The sequence below is a fragment of the Camellia sinensis genome, chromosome 11, assembly GCF_055761805.1.
Source record: "Camellia sinensis isolate YWXY chromosome 11, ASM5576180v1, whole genome shotgun sequence".
Lineage (NCBI taxonomy): Eukaryota > Viridiplantae > Streptophyta > Magnoliopsida > Ericales > Theaceae > Camellia > Camellia sinensis.
In genome coordinates this window covers 145,334,600-145,349,459 of record NC_138971.1, presented here as the reverse complement: position 1 = coordinate 145,349,459, position 14,860 = coordinate 145,334,600, and the positions used below count along the sequence as shown (strand labels likewise).

At 35.7% G+C, this 14,860-nt stretch overlaps 3 protein-coding genes across 4 annotated transcripts; all 3 read right to left on the bottom strand.

Moving 5' to 3' along the window:
• Positions 1-5,375: 5,375 nt before the first annotated feature.
• On the bottom strand, positions 5,376-8,812 carry LOC114282702 (serine/threonine-protein kinase Nek3). Of its 2 annotated transcripts, XR_014344724.1 has the most exons (8): positions 8,579-8,812; positions 8,085-8,244; positions 7,274-7,339; positions 6,627-6,673; positions 6,467-6,512; positions 6,131-6,180; positions 5,963-6,044; positions 5,376-5,767 (listed from the first exon to the last, which is right to left on the bottom strand). XR_014344724.1 is itself a non-coding variant. In XM_082895828.1 (7 exons), exons 2-7 carry the CDS (start codon positions 8,109-8,111, stop codon positions 5,661-5,663), a joined length of 375 nt encoding a protein of 124 aa, XP_082751954.1. In that variant the 5' UTR covers positions 8,112-8,244; positions 8,579-8,812; the 3' UTR covers positions 5,376-5,660. The 2 variants fall into 2 exon arrangements, 1 of the variants encoding a protein (XP_082751954.1); XM_082895828.1 differs by lacking the exon at positions 6,131-6,180.
• A 1,340-nt stretch (positions 8,813-10,152) lies between these two features.
• Positions 10,153-11,845, bottom strand: LOC114321461 (disease resistance protein RPM1-like). The gene has a single exon (XM_028268621.2). It carries the CDS (start codon positions 11,840-11,842, stop codon positions 10,811-10,813), a length of 1,032 nt encoding a protein of 343 aa, XP_028124422.2. The 5' UTR covers positions 11,843-11,845; the 3' UTR covers positions 10,153-10,810.
• Positions 11,846-12,046: 201 nt separating this feature from the next.
• Positions 12,047-13,029, bottom strand: LOC145802740 (disease resistance protein RPM1-like). The gene is made up of 2 exons (XM_082895504.1): positions 12,191-13,029; positions 12,047-12,071 (listed from the first exon to the last, which is right to left on the bottom strand). The coding sequence occupies exons 1-2, from the start codon at positions 13,027-13,029 to the stop codon at positions 12,047-12,049; spliced, it is 864 nt and encodes a 287-aa protein (XP_082751630.1).
• Between the last annotated feature and the right edge of the window lie 1,831 nt (positions 13,030-14,860).

Genomic DNA, 14,860 nt, shown 5'->3' with positions numbered 1-14,860 from the left:
CAATTCACAAACCAAAAATCTTATTGATTTTTATAATTAAAATCATAATTTGATTTTAAAAATACATTCTTAAAACTTCAACAAAATAACTATTCCTTAAATCCAAAAATAGGATTTGAAGTTTAGTTTTTGAGTCTGATCCTCAATCCATTAAATGGATTTATTAGATTCAGAATACTATTTTGGGCCTTTTAGTAAATTCAGTATATGGATTTAAACAAATGATCCAAAGAATTTGATTCTATTATTGATCAAAATGATACTTATTAAACCCACAACTAGATCACTATACATAGGCCTTATTAAAACCCAAAAAGTTGTAGCCGGTGGCCAAACCTCTGTCCATATGATGAACCATGTGATTATATGCAATAGTCTTCTCTGACATCAACATGGACACAATAAGGGATTATTGCATTTTCTGTGCAAAAAACTTGCTTATACATAACGTCAAACCTATACTTCCCACTGCTTTTCGAATACAAAAGCAACTGTCAATAAATAAGCAAAAATATATTTCATTTTCTATCTCACTGGGTTATTGTCAGGGCCCAAACTCGCCCCTGTAGGTTTAGCATCATGACTGGCCAGTAATCATAGATTACCTACGGCCTCTTGAACAAAAGAACTTCTTAATATAAAGTATGGGGCTTAGCAGAAATTGAAACAACGTAGAAATTATCTATTGAGCTGTGCAAGCATGAGGAGAACTAATATAACAAGCAAAGATTTAAATTTAAAAGCACATTTATCACAATCGTTCAAAATTCATATCTTGCAAATATACAACCCCAACTAGAAACAGATACAAAACCATTGAAATACATAAATGGGGTTCAACTAGCATGGCTCCTCCTGAGCCTGATCACTTCACTTAGAAGCTCCTCAAAAGGGCTGACCCGGGTAGACTCGAGGCTTTCTAACTTTGATGTTCGGCTTGCCCACCTACACATATATAAATAAATAGTGAGCTAGAGCCCAGCGAGTAACAACAGAATAAAGAGGTTACGTGAATGAAGTTCGATAACATGCTCGTCAAAATTCTTGTTTCAAATCTTTATATCCAATAAATTCCATAATCGACATCATTCAATATCAAATATGTGGTACACCCATGAACAATAACATTCCAATCATAGTGGAGCAAAACCAATGGACCACGAAGGGTCAAGCCAATGGACCACGAATGGCCGACACTAGAGATCTCTGTGTAATCCAATAGCCATGGTATTGTTACCCCCAGCCAATGGCCTACAACCATTAGTCGTGGTATTTTTACCCCCAAGCGAGGGCCTATGTCCTATGGATGCCACAAATACATTTCAAAAATGAACTTTATTCAGCATTACAAAATAACTTTTCAATAAACCATTCATTCAGTCACATATTGATTCCAAAGCAAACAATTTTGAAAATAATATTACTTGAACATATCTTTATAAAGTTACTACTCACAGTGGTTTGAGTTGTTACTAAGTCTCGGACATCCACCTAACAAAACACATAATAGAAGCACAGTTGAAACACCAATTCATTTTAATTCAATTCTACTCATGTGCTTCTAAGTCATTCCATGATTATATGAGTCCAAATGGTGCCTAAGAATACTTGGAGTGGCATGAGGATGCAAATATGCACTTAAAAGAGTTTCTCAAAATTTGCTGAAAACAGTCTTTGCTCGAGCGCCACTTCCTACGCTTGAGCGGGGGCTCAAAAACAAAGGTGGTCACTCGAGCGTAACTTTTGTTGCTCGAGCGGTCTGCAAAAGTACCGGTCACATGAAATTCCCGCTCGATGGTCGCTCGAGCGGAAGACTGAGAAAGAGGGTCCTCGCTTGAGCGCCACTTTAGTCGCTCGAGCAACTTGTAAAATTTTAGAAAACGTTTGGGAGCTCAATTTTCACGCTCGAGCGGGGCTTCCCTCGCTCGAGCGGACAACATGAATTCTGAAATTTCCAGAACTATGTTTGAAGTTCAAACATGGTATTCAAAGCCTCAGATCTTCGGTTTTTGGTACAAAAACATGGAGAATCATTATTTAACATGAAAATACTTCCAATTTGAACCCATTTATTCAAAACCATGGTAATTTCCCAACCAAATACTTCAACCTCAAATTATAAAATAAGTTTAACTCAAATTGAGTGTACATTTCTTCAAAACATGTTCAAAATATAATCAAGTGACATGAGAAGCATGAAAATATGAAGGATTCTCCAGATTAAGGTGAAAATGTGCCATGCATCTAGGAATTTCATGAATTCTAACTCAAATTATGCATGCATGTGTATAATTATGCTCAATTCTTTCATACCCAAGATGATCCTAGCATATACCTTCTAAATTCATGGAGATGAACTCAAAACCGTGATGAATACAACTTCTACATGACTTGATTTCAAAAATTTGGGTTGAATTCATACCTAATGTGTGAATACAAGTGTTGTATAGCTTAATTCTTCAATTTTCCTTCACAATTCTTCTCCTCCATCTCTAAGTGTTGAGTTCTTGGCTTCCTTTCTTCAAAATCTCAGCTAGGAGTTATAAAAATGAGCCTATATGCTTAATTAGAGTCGTATATAAGGTGTAATTAAGTTATCATAATCAAACATGATTAAGGTTAATTAACTAAACTTAATTCTAATTAATTCAATCAGCTTATTCTAATTATGCTGACCCAAATCAATTTTCAATTAAAGTTACCATAAAATTCTAAATATTCTAATTACCTATTGGGCTAGTCAATTTCAGTTTTTGACGTCATCTAAACTCTCAATTTCTGTATCTAAGTTGTCAATTTGAACAGATATTCCATACAATGACAGATAATCACAAAATTAAGCATGTATACGCATAAATAAACACACAATCATGCAATTAGACTTAGTAAAATATCATTATACACTAGTTCAGAGGTCGGGGTCATCACAGTTATCTACCCCGACAATGATAGCCATCAATGGAATTAACTTTGTCTTTGCAAAGAAACCTGCATAACTTTTGTACCACAATACTTCACAAAAACACAAAACATAAAAGTAATAGTATACAAAACATGATAATTATTACTAATAATGACAACCGAAACTAATAAATTCTGGTTTGCATTTTGTTCACATGAAACAACAATACTAAAAATTAAATATAATCACACATATTAACTATCAAATCCAATACCATAGATATTCTAACATTGAACAAATAAAGTATTTACTTTGAATGACGGACGTAAACATAGTTTTCATATCAATTATGAACTTATCTGATGTTCAAATTATAAGCATGGTCCTCAAATAAAAATCACAAGCAAAGAATTAAGACATATCTTTGCCAATAATAAATTGAAGCAAACTATTTTTATCGCCTTGATCATAATTTGATGGTCAAACATCAAATTGGAATTAAAAGTCAATCTTTTAATTGTTTCTAATATTTTAAAATAAATATTAATCCTATCCATCTCTTCGGAATATCGTCTTAAGATTGTTGGTGCAAATTTGGTAAATGTGATGGAAGGAGATAAAACAAAAAATAATTAGTATTGCTTCAAGACACGTTACAACATTACTTTCTTTAAGACGATATTCGCCTCCACCAATTCTGTCGAATATGGTGTGCACCGGGTTACTTACAAATTTGCCTCCAGGATACAATGAAGCCTAGTCTAAAGACTGATGTCTGACTGCGTTATGCACGAACGAAATCAGATCCCAAATACTTTTGGATTTTTTTAATCCACCAAGTATAGAGGAAAATAACAATATGAATGTTAGAAAGAAATTCCATGGATTTCAAATAGATGATTTCTATCCAATATCCAACCTATTCTGCCTTTATATAGGCATGGGTTTGTGTCCCTTAGACCAAATGATGTGTCCTTTAAATTCAAAAGTGACACCCTTTAAATCCAAAAGACACACCTTTTTGTTTAAACTCAATGGTTACACCTTTTGATTTAAACCAAAAAGTCACATATCTTTAATAATTCATATAATTATATTATGCATTTAAATATATATAAATATATTATGAAAATGTTCCAACAAAATATGCAAAAAAAGTAAATAAATGATATGACCAAAAAAAAAAGAGTATACTTTTGTAGTGCACCCCAAACACTCTTTAATTTTATTATTTTTTTTATATCTGCAATATGAATATAACAGGTAATTATTCAGTAATCCCTAAGTATAGACATGTGGTATTCCATAGCATTGTGATTGGTGGAGAAGGTGGGTTGGTGGTGTACTATGTTGGGTAATTGAGAAACATGAGGGGATATATTAAATGATAATTGGTTAAGGAATACAGACACGTTGTATTCCGGAAACATTGAATAATTTCCCGAATATAACAAATTAGTTATCAAGGACACATAAAAATAATAAAAAATAAAAAATAAAAAAAATGGAAACACTCTAATGATGATGATGATCTAAAGCTATGAATTGTGTTCCCGAATCTGAACTTTCGGTGTGTAATTTTACCAATATCACTGCATTACCATAGCCATCTCACTTCCACAATCACTGTCGCTATCACTATTGCCGCCGGCCCACTACTTCCACCCTCATTTCACCACAACCACCAAACGTAGAAAAATGTTCAGAAATGATAGAGAGCTCTTTTTCCTTGACTCCCACAACCCCCCACAGACACATGTTAGTGAGTGATAGGAGGAAAAAAATAAAAAACAAAAAACAAAAAGCAAAACGTTGACCAATCCCAATACATTGGGGGTGATGAGGGAAAAGGAAAAAAGGGGTCTCAACCTTAAACATTTTTGAAGAAAGTTTTTCGTAGAAAATATTTTTCATTAGAAAATGTTTTTTGCCCAAACAAATAGAGTGTTATCACTGTTGGAAATTAGGCTTTTAGCGGCGTTTAAAAAACGCCGCTATAGGTATCAAAAACGTCGCCAATTCTTTTTGTGACGTTTAGTACCAAACGCCGACGACGCGGCCGTCGCTATAACTTTATGGCGTTTGGAAAACGTCGCTGTATTAGTATAGGCGGCGTTTTTAAAAACGCCGCCAAATGCCCTGCGCTGACAATACTGTGACGTCAGTATGATTTTAGCGACGTTTTTAAAATGCCTTCATAGGTTTTTTTTAATTTTAAAAATTCCAACCGTTATAGTGGCATTTGAAAAACGCCGTCTTATCTTTCTTTTTTTTTTTGGTTTGGAAATTGTGCTAATTTTATGTGATTGAACTAAAAGAACACCAATAATAAAACTAAATAACACTAATATAAAATAATAACTCCCATTCAAATAACAAATATAGTATTAATTCACTTTCCCATTCAATTTAATATAGCATTAATTTTTCCACAAAATAACATATCCAAAAATTGAATTCACAATTCTCAATCAAAAAATTACTACCTTATATACAAAGCCACAAAAGTTAAATCCAATTGAAACATAAAACCAATAAGTACCTTGAAAATGTCTTGGCTTCGAATTTTGGAAGATACATTACAGGGATTTAAAATTATTAGAGAAACTTACTAGAAAAGGCTTATGCCGATGACTATGAATGGCAATATATTAGCTAGAACAACCACAACTAGCTGAGTCCTAATTAATGAATTAGGAATCATTTAGATTATCTAAGGCAATGGCAAATCATTGGTATGCTTATATTAATGCTTCTCCTACGTAAAACATTTTCGGAAAGTGTAAAAAAAAGAATAAAGAACAGGAAATAAACTCGGCCGAAGTTCTGGGTTTTCTCCGCAGCATGCTTTTGATGAGAGCCTGACTGGAAAACAAAAATAGAGCAAGGATTAGATTAAGACACTAATTAATGGCCACAATATACAAATAAGAACACAATTCCTCACGAGGAAAAATCTAAATTTTCATAGGCATCAAAAATATGCCAAGTTGCAACTTGCATTCATGATTGCATTATAACTTATATATGTATTTATGTGACATTTGTGTATACACTTACCCAAGGACCAAATGTCTGACTTAGAGCCATAAGGTATGTCAGCAAGAAGCTCAGGGCACATATAACTTGGAGTTCCTACAACCTGAGTTACGAAAAAGAAATCTTGAACAATAAAACTAATGCAAATGTTGAAACTTGAAAAATGAACCAGTTAACCACAAGACTTACAGAGGATGCAAGATCATCTGATGTCAACATCTTAGCAAGTCCAAAATCACCTGCAACAGGATTAATCAATGGTGATTCAGCAAAATACTGACACCTCTCAAGACTATTAAAGAAAGAAAACAATTGAACAAGCTATAAGCAATTGAACAAGCTATTTACACAGCTTCTATAAACAATTTAACATCAATGTATCAGTGAACAAAGAAATTGTGAGCTGATACAAACTGAAAACTGCAGAGGTGGGAGGTAGAATGCAGTACAATCTAGATTGCGACAACAGAAAAGAAAACGAAACAATATAAATGTGATGCTAAGATACTAGAAATATAAAACAACCTCATCGGAAAAAAGAACACCATTTGCTTTCTTTATAGCTTCTGCCCTGTAAAAGACAAAGTAGCAAAAAAGATGACATCATATAGATTGCATGTAAAGTTTCAGCCCAAGTAAATGGATTAAGCCAAGTATTGCAGTTTTAGCCAGAAAAGTCACTCACATGTCTCCTCCTTCACAATAACCAATAATGATGCATACATAGCAGCCCTGAGAGCCAAGACAATGAAATTGTGAATTGTAACATCCAAAAAATGACAGACCATATGCAACTATTCTGAAGTGAATAGAAAAATTATTAAGAGAGCACAACTATTCTGAAGACAGCACAACTAGCTTAATTAGCTTAATGAGCTTAAGAGAGCACAACTATTCTGAAGTGAATAGAAAAATAAATAAAAGAGGAAAGTCACTGTAACAGTTTTAATTCATGACATTGCTTAATTAGCTTCTCAAAACTTTCATAATCTAGGTGAGCAGAGGAAAACACATGTTGGATTTAGAGAACTATACAAAATAATATATATGTATATATGTATAGAGAGAGAGAGAGAGAGAGAGAGAGAGAGAGAGAAGTATCCATAAATGATGGCATTTAATTAGTAAAGTTTCATAATGTTAAGACCAATGATCAACTGGGTTAAACAATGAAGCATACGAAAGCAATATCAGCATGACAGGAAGGAAGGAACAAAAACAAATAGAATAGACATTCAGGTAGCCTATTAGACCATCAGAAAACAAAGGATGAAAGAAAATACCAATGTCAATTGAACAACATCAATAATACAAGATATAACATCTACTGACCTTCTCTACCCAAGAATCTTTATACTTCACAATAAACGGATTCCTCATTTTGGCAATAAGCTCCATCTACGTAGCGCAAGAAAAACGAGAATATTAGTCTGTACTCTACTCTAGTAATCTGACAATGTCCCAGATAAACACCACAGCAAAAGTTCAGCATGTAGCAAAACCAGCTAAAGTATAAATGTCTACATGCTAATTAATGATAAGTATGCGCAATTGTGTGCATAGCACTTAAATGCTCTTCATTTGACATTTGAAATTAATTGCAATTTCATAGAGTGTGAGAGAGATATGTTGCAATTCAATATGTTTCACAACAATTTGAGAGTTGTGTGTGTGAAAAAGAACTCTACTACAATCTTAACAGTGGCAAGAGAGACCGGCACGCCTTTGTTAGCAAAAACAGTGACAAAGAGAGGATTAAAAAGAAAAGTGGACCAGAATGATGAGTGTTTTTTGATTAAACAAAATGAACCTATAATTTCTAAAATCATAATGAAAAGTCTCATTTTAGTTCGAAATCATAATGAAGAGTGAGGAAGGGCATTGTTAGCTCACATACTTGTGACTTCAAACAAACAGGGCATCAAAGAAAATGATAATGGGCACTCATTAAAGAATGAGCAAGTGTTGTATTCAATGAGCACAGAGAGTCAATTTGTTTTCTACTCGTAATCCTAGGAAGAGCCCAGAGGTCATGTCTCCATAATGAACTAATAAATGAACATTGTCTAATTTATGCATACACATACAGTGATACTAATCAATGAAACCAATTGTTCTCGATAGAAAGGGAAAGACAACTAACCGGTATCAATGAAGCCGATAACGACATTAACTTGGTTCTTGGTGGAATACCCAGGGATTTCCAAAGTTCTATAAAATTTCCTCCTGGGTTTCTGCATCATGAGCTTCAGCAAGTTCTTCTATTTCATCCACGTCACTGTCATGGTCAAAGGAACCTACACCTGTACCAATAACAAGGGTGTCATTCCCCCGCAATGTGGATGGAGGAGAGGGAAGGCGGAAAAAGTTTACTATAATATAGAAGTAACGAACTTCCAGGAATGGAAGCATCAACGCAACAAACTCCAGATGAAAGTTTCAAAGAAAACAGTCAAGGAGTTTCTTACATTTTTAATGCAGGTCACCGTTTGGTCTTTGACACGAGAAGTTCAACTTTTAAATCAATCAATTAGGCCAGCAATGAAGTTCAACTTTGGGCCTACACTGGTCTGACCAGAATTGTTGCCCAATACTTCAATAATTGCAGTAAAAGAATGATGAAACGTATTCCTATACCTGTAGAAACAAAGGAAGCCGGACTACGGGTTTGTTCCCTTGATTCTGATGTGTTGTTATCAAGAATATAAGGAAGTTCTAGAAACTGCAAGAAAGCTTCTGTTTGAGGGTTCCTACTATATCCTGCAAGATAGCAAAAATGAATTGTAACATATATTTTCCTAAGCATTTGATTCTTACACTGAAAGTAGTATGATACCAGTTAAAACATAATGACTCTGAATATCCACAGCATTGTTTCTCAAGCTACCATGGTAGTAAGATTCCGATAAGATATTATGCAAGGTGAAAAAAAACAAATATCAAACAATACAAGATATTTTGAATTCATTTAGATACAACATCTGCAGACACACCACCAATTTCATAGAAATAATTTCAAAAGCAAAATTTAAATGTAAATCTATAAGCACTCTGATTTGTGGAATTATAGACTGAGCAGTTAACCATAAAAACCATCACTTAATAGAGCATAGCAAGATGAGATGGCATGTCACACATTAGATATTATGAAAAAATATGATGAACGTAACCTTTTTTTGACATAATAACTATCACAATATCATTTTTGTAATAATAATATAAAAAAAATTCATACATAATTTTTGTATAAAATAATGTAATTTAATATGGACTTTTTATCTTAAAATAAAACACCTATGATTCCATGAAGATACTTTTATTTTATAACATCATTTTTCTAATTTTTTTGAGTATAAATTTTATATATAAATAGAGTTTATATAAAAAAAGAAAGAAAGAAAAAAGAAAAGAAAAACAAACATCTTTTCAAGCACGGAATTCTTAATTCTTCACAAAGACATTTTTATTTGTTTCTCAAGAAGAATCATTTGTTGCTTCTCTGTATTTGATTAATTGAAAATCACAATCTCATTATCTTTAATTTTATTGAAGAAATAGTATATTACTGTACCCAAATATTATTGTGTAATTTGAATAGTTTGAATTACTTTGTAATATTATTATATGGAGGCAGATCCCTTTTAATCTAAATTTTAGATTAGAGGGTGCTGTTTCTGCCTATTTGGAGCTCCAGCAAAAGCATTGTCCGTGTAAATGGCTTGCAAACACTGACTTGGTCATCATAGTTTAAATTGTTGCTTTTGTAGTGTTTGTTTGTGTAGTCATCTTTTACATTCAAGAATTTAGAAAGAGTTATTGAAAAGCTAGCAATGAGCAGATAATCAATAAAAAGGTTAACAAAATAGAAAATAATTAAAGAAAACTGAAGGTTGAAAAAGTTGAGTGTTTTACTCGAAATCAATTGCTTGGCAGTAAAGATAAACTAATTATTTATTATAATCAGTTAGAATCCTTATGCATAGATGGATTTCAAAATGAAGGGATTTGAGGTTAAAATATAGGAGAGATGATTGTAATAGATAGATTGAGGAGAAGGTATTGTATATCATGATGAAAAGCTCTTAAATTAATCTTCAAATTCATATATCAACTATTATATCTAAATTTGAGCTATTCTCCCTGAATAATTAATCCACAAATCCTTTCACCCAAAATCTACAAATTCAAGCACAACGTAACAGAACTTCCATTCCACATTAGGGCAAATTATAGGAAACGAAATAATTGATATTTCACAAAACAATTGTGGTGGTGGTGACACCATGGCTAGAACTCTATTTTAACAGACAAGTTTGATTCCAGCGATTGCAATCCCAAAGGTATAATTACCTTCTGGGATGTTCATGATTTTCAAATAGTCATCACCTTGTTTGCCCTGAAGTCTCATAATCAATTCATTTTTCATGTCAGAAAAAGCAAGTGACTTCAGATTGGTGAGGAATTCAATACCTGCCGGCACGTTTTCTAGTGATTCGCAGCAGATAATCTTGAGATCTTCTAGATGAGGCATTGCCCCATCTTCCACCGAGACCCTTCTCAGCGCTTTCAAGTCATGAAGATGCAATATCTTTAGGCCTTGGAACCCTCCAGCCTTAAATTGTAATACATCACCATCATACGCCTGGCGAAGTTGAAGTTCCACTAGATTTGGCAAAGCCTGAAGAGACTCCAGTGGATCAACCCTTAGCCGACTCCACCTTAAGCGTAGTTTGACTAGGCTATGCATTGAAGTTATCCAAGGTGGTAGAGTCTCCAAACGTCCTTGCAACCATAGCCGTTGTAGATAGGGAGGAGGAGAAGACATGTGTTGGACATCAATGACCTCATCCTCCTCTATTGAACTTACATCTAATGAACGAAGGTTGCGAAGGTTTTCAATGGAGGAGCACAATGCCCCCCATCCTCTCTCCTCAACTTGGTAATGCCTAACTTCCTCAGTTGGGTTAGCTTTCCTACCTCATTTAATATATCACTACTTTGATTTGCTTCAACAAAACAGAGCTTTTGCAGGGATGGCAAATCTCCCATCCCCAATGGTGGCTTGAAACCGTAGGTGGAGTGAAAGGGTGAAGATCTTTTCATGTAACGATACACCAAAAGATGGCGTAATTTTTGGAGCTTTAGTATTTCGACAGGTAATTCAGTTACATTGGCATGTTTGAGATCCAGTGTCTCTAGGTTTACAAGCCTCCCAATAGAGCTTGGAATCTTTTTTACCCTTGTTTTTCTCAAGCTTAAATACCTTAAAAGGTACAATTCAAAGATTTCATTTGGAAGAGACTCCAAAGGTGCACCTTGCAAATCTAATACCTTGAGCAGCCTGGGGACACCAGTAAGCAATGTAGAGATGGGTAATTTAGATGGCATGTCTGCGACCCCAAACGTGAACAGAGAACGAAGATGGGAGAGCCTCTTGCCCTTTTCCACATTTCTACATGTTTTATGAATTGACAAGCGCCGGATTCTTTCAAGCCACTGTGTGTTGTTTCTGTTGGCAATTGTTACAAAGTTTAGTTCTCTTGACTTGGAAAGAGAAATTTCACGCAAAAGGTCGTGGATGCGGCATGTGCTAACCCTTCGATTTCTAGTTGTTGTTGCTATTTGGACTAAGCTTCTATTGACAAGCTCATTGAGGTAGCTCTCAGCAATTTCTTCTGGCATCTGCCCTTCTCTTACTTCCACAAATCCTTCTGCCATCCACAATCTAATCAGTCTCATACGCTTAATAAAATAATTGTTGGGGAAAATGCTGAAGTACAGGAAACAAGCTTTCAAATAGCCTGGCAATTCATCATAACTGAGTGATAGTATTCGCTTCATACTATCAAGTTTGTCATCACCTTCTATATGAGCACCAAGGCTGCGCTGAACTATCTCCATTGATCAATCTTACCTTTGTCTTTTGTAGCCAGAAGGCCACTGATTGCCGCAATTGCAAGTGGCAATCCTTCGCATCTTCTTAAGATACGTCGAGAAATTTCATTCAAATGTGGAGGACAAGTGTCTGCTTTGAATGTCTTTCTGTAAAATAGGTTCCAAGACTCTTCCCGTGACAAGGGTTCTAAAGGATATGTGACACTACCATCAAATATGGTGCTGGTGGTGGAAGCTATATCAGCAATTCGTGTTGTGAGCATAACCCGGCTCCCACATTGACAGTTAGGTAATGCATATTTTAGAGCTTTACATGCATCTATCCTCCAGATATCATCTAAAACAATTACGTACCTCTTTTGACTCAGAAATTTGTTTATTTGCATTTTCAGATCATGGCTGCCCATGTTATTAATTCCTTGAGGGACTTGCTGCCTGATCTCAGTAAAGAGTTGCACAATTATGTCCTTTAGGAACTCCTCAACCACAAATGTCTGAGAAATTGTGATCCAAACATGGGTTTTGAAATGCCTTTCGACTTTTGAGTCTTCATAGATCTTCCTTACCAGGGTAGTTTTGCCCATCCCTCCCATTCCAACCACCGAGATGATTTTGAGTTCAGGCTCGTCCTCCAAAAGGTGCTCAATCAGCTGCTTCTTGCGCTTGTCGATGCCTACTAGCTCAGCCTCTTCTACGAGAAGTGCATCCCCTCGGCAGTCATGCCATGTGCTGTTTGAAACGGTGGAGGAGGTTGAGCCCTCCTCCACAATGTTACATTTGTAGCGGTATCTCTGACGCCCCTCAGAGATATTTCTGACTCTTGTTTTGATGTGTTTCATTCTTGAAGCAATCCGATGGCGAGCTTTCAAGTTCAGGATAGAGTGAAAAAAATTCAGAAAAGAACAAAAAAACCCCTGCTGCCTATGATGATGATTTTCCACATGAAGCTTGAACTCATCTAGGACATCGTTGGTGTCATAAACAACATCTCTTACTTGCTTAACCCATACTTTGAGTTCTTCATCACTTTCGTGTGATGCCTGATCTGCAACATTTAGGAAGGCTGTCATACGCTCCAATTCATCCTTTATGTACGTAACTTCTCTCCAAACACCTCTCAATAGTTTCACCTCCTCGTGGTGTAAGGCTGCTATCAGCTTTTTGAGTAGAAATGTGACTGCACTCTCTGCCATTCTCTACTTAATTTTCATACACACTCATAAGAAACCTATAGAAAACACAATTCTGTTCTCAGTGGCTTAGATATTAGTTCTCTTGACCTTTTATGTTGTAGTGAGTTTTCCAGGAAGATCATGAAAGGTTATTGGATAGGCATTGGTTAGGTAGTGGTTGCGGTTTTTTCATGGAATCTTCAAACTCTCATTGTGTGTTGAAGATTAAATGGAGAAAAGCCTGGTATGATGGTCACTGCAACGGATTGGACATTTATATATGCAACAATGATAGAGACCACTAATTTTGGAGCTCTAAAAGACCACTAATGACATGGCACTCAATAAAAAAAGAAAAAAAATACAACACCAGGGCCAAAACATCAAATCATTCCTAGTGAGACCCACTGCCACATCATTAGTGATAGCACTAATTAGTGCTCTCACTCATTTTCCTTATATATGTTACCAAAAAAGCAGCTTAAGAGGGGGTGAATTAGATTTTCACAATTAAAATTTATAATACCCTAATAAAAATTATGACTAGCACAATAGATAAATATAATTAATGAAATAAAAATAATTAAAACAAGTTTCTTAACAACTATGTCAGTTAATGATTTTAGCCTGCTTTGAATGTGGCGAGATAGGCCACCGCGTGAAGGACTGTCCAAAGGCAAGAGCTGGTGATGGTAAGAAAAATGGGAGCACCTCGGGCTCTGCACAGGGAAGCAACGTCGGAAGGACACAGATGAGACAGGGCAGAGTTTTTGCTCTAGTGCCAGGAGACACCCAGAATGCTGAAACGGTAGTATCAGGTACACTCTCAATTTGCTCTCAAGTTGCATACGTCTTGATTGATTCGGGCTCTACACATTCTTTTGTATCTGTTAAATTTGCCGAGAAATTGAACAAACCGTTAGAACCCCTTGATTATGTGCTATCTGTATCTACTCCATCTGGGGGAACTATAATTATTGCATCCATATATAGGGCGTGTGTTGTGGTGATTGAGGATGTAGAATTATTAGCTGATTTGATGCCGTTAAGTATGACCCACTTTGATGTCATATTGGGAATGGATTGGTTAGTAGCGCATCATGCATCCATTAACTGTGTTACTAAGAGCGTTACGTTGAACACCCCAAACAAAGCTGAGGTCTTTTTCCAGGGTAAGGGAGTAGTACCCCCACCCTACTTAATCTCATCCATGAAAGCCTATAAGTTGATCCAAAAGGGGTGTCAAGGGTATTTGTGCAGTATACTAAGTGATTTGAATGGAAGTGTTGAATTAGCCGGCATACCAGTTGTTAAGGAATTTCCAGACGTTTTTCCAAATGAGCTGCCTGGCCACTTAGTCGATAGAGAAATAGAGTTTACTGTGAACCTCGTGTCGGGAACGCAACCTATCTCCAAAACACCCTATAGGATGGCCCCTACTGAACTTAGAGAACTGAAACTGCAGTTACAAGAATTGTTGGATAAGGGATTCATTAGGCCGAGCACTTCACCGTGGGGAGCACCAGTTTTACTTGTTAAGAAGAAAGATGGCACCCTTCGCCTTTGCATTGATTACAGAGAACTTAATAAGGTAACCATCAAGAACAAGTACCCATTGCCTAGGATTGACGATTTGCTTGATCAATTACAAGGGGCACGAGTCTTTTCCAAGATTGACCTTAGGTCGGGCTACCACCAGCTGAAGGTTAAAGCCGATGACATTGAGAAGACTGCTTTTCGGACAAGGTATGGCCACTACGAATTTCTGATAATGCCTTTCGGAGTGACCAATGCTCCTGCAGCGTTCATGGACTTGATGAACAGAGTCTTTAAGCCGTATTTAGACGAGTTC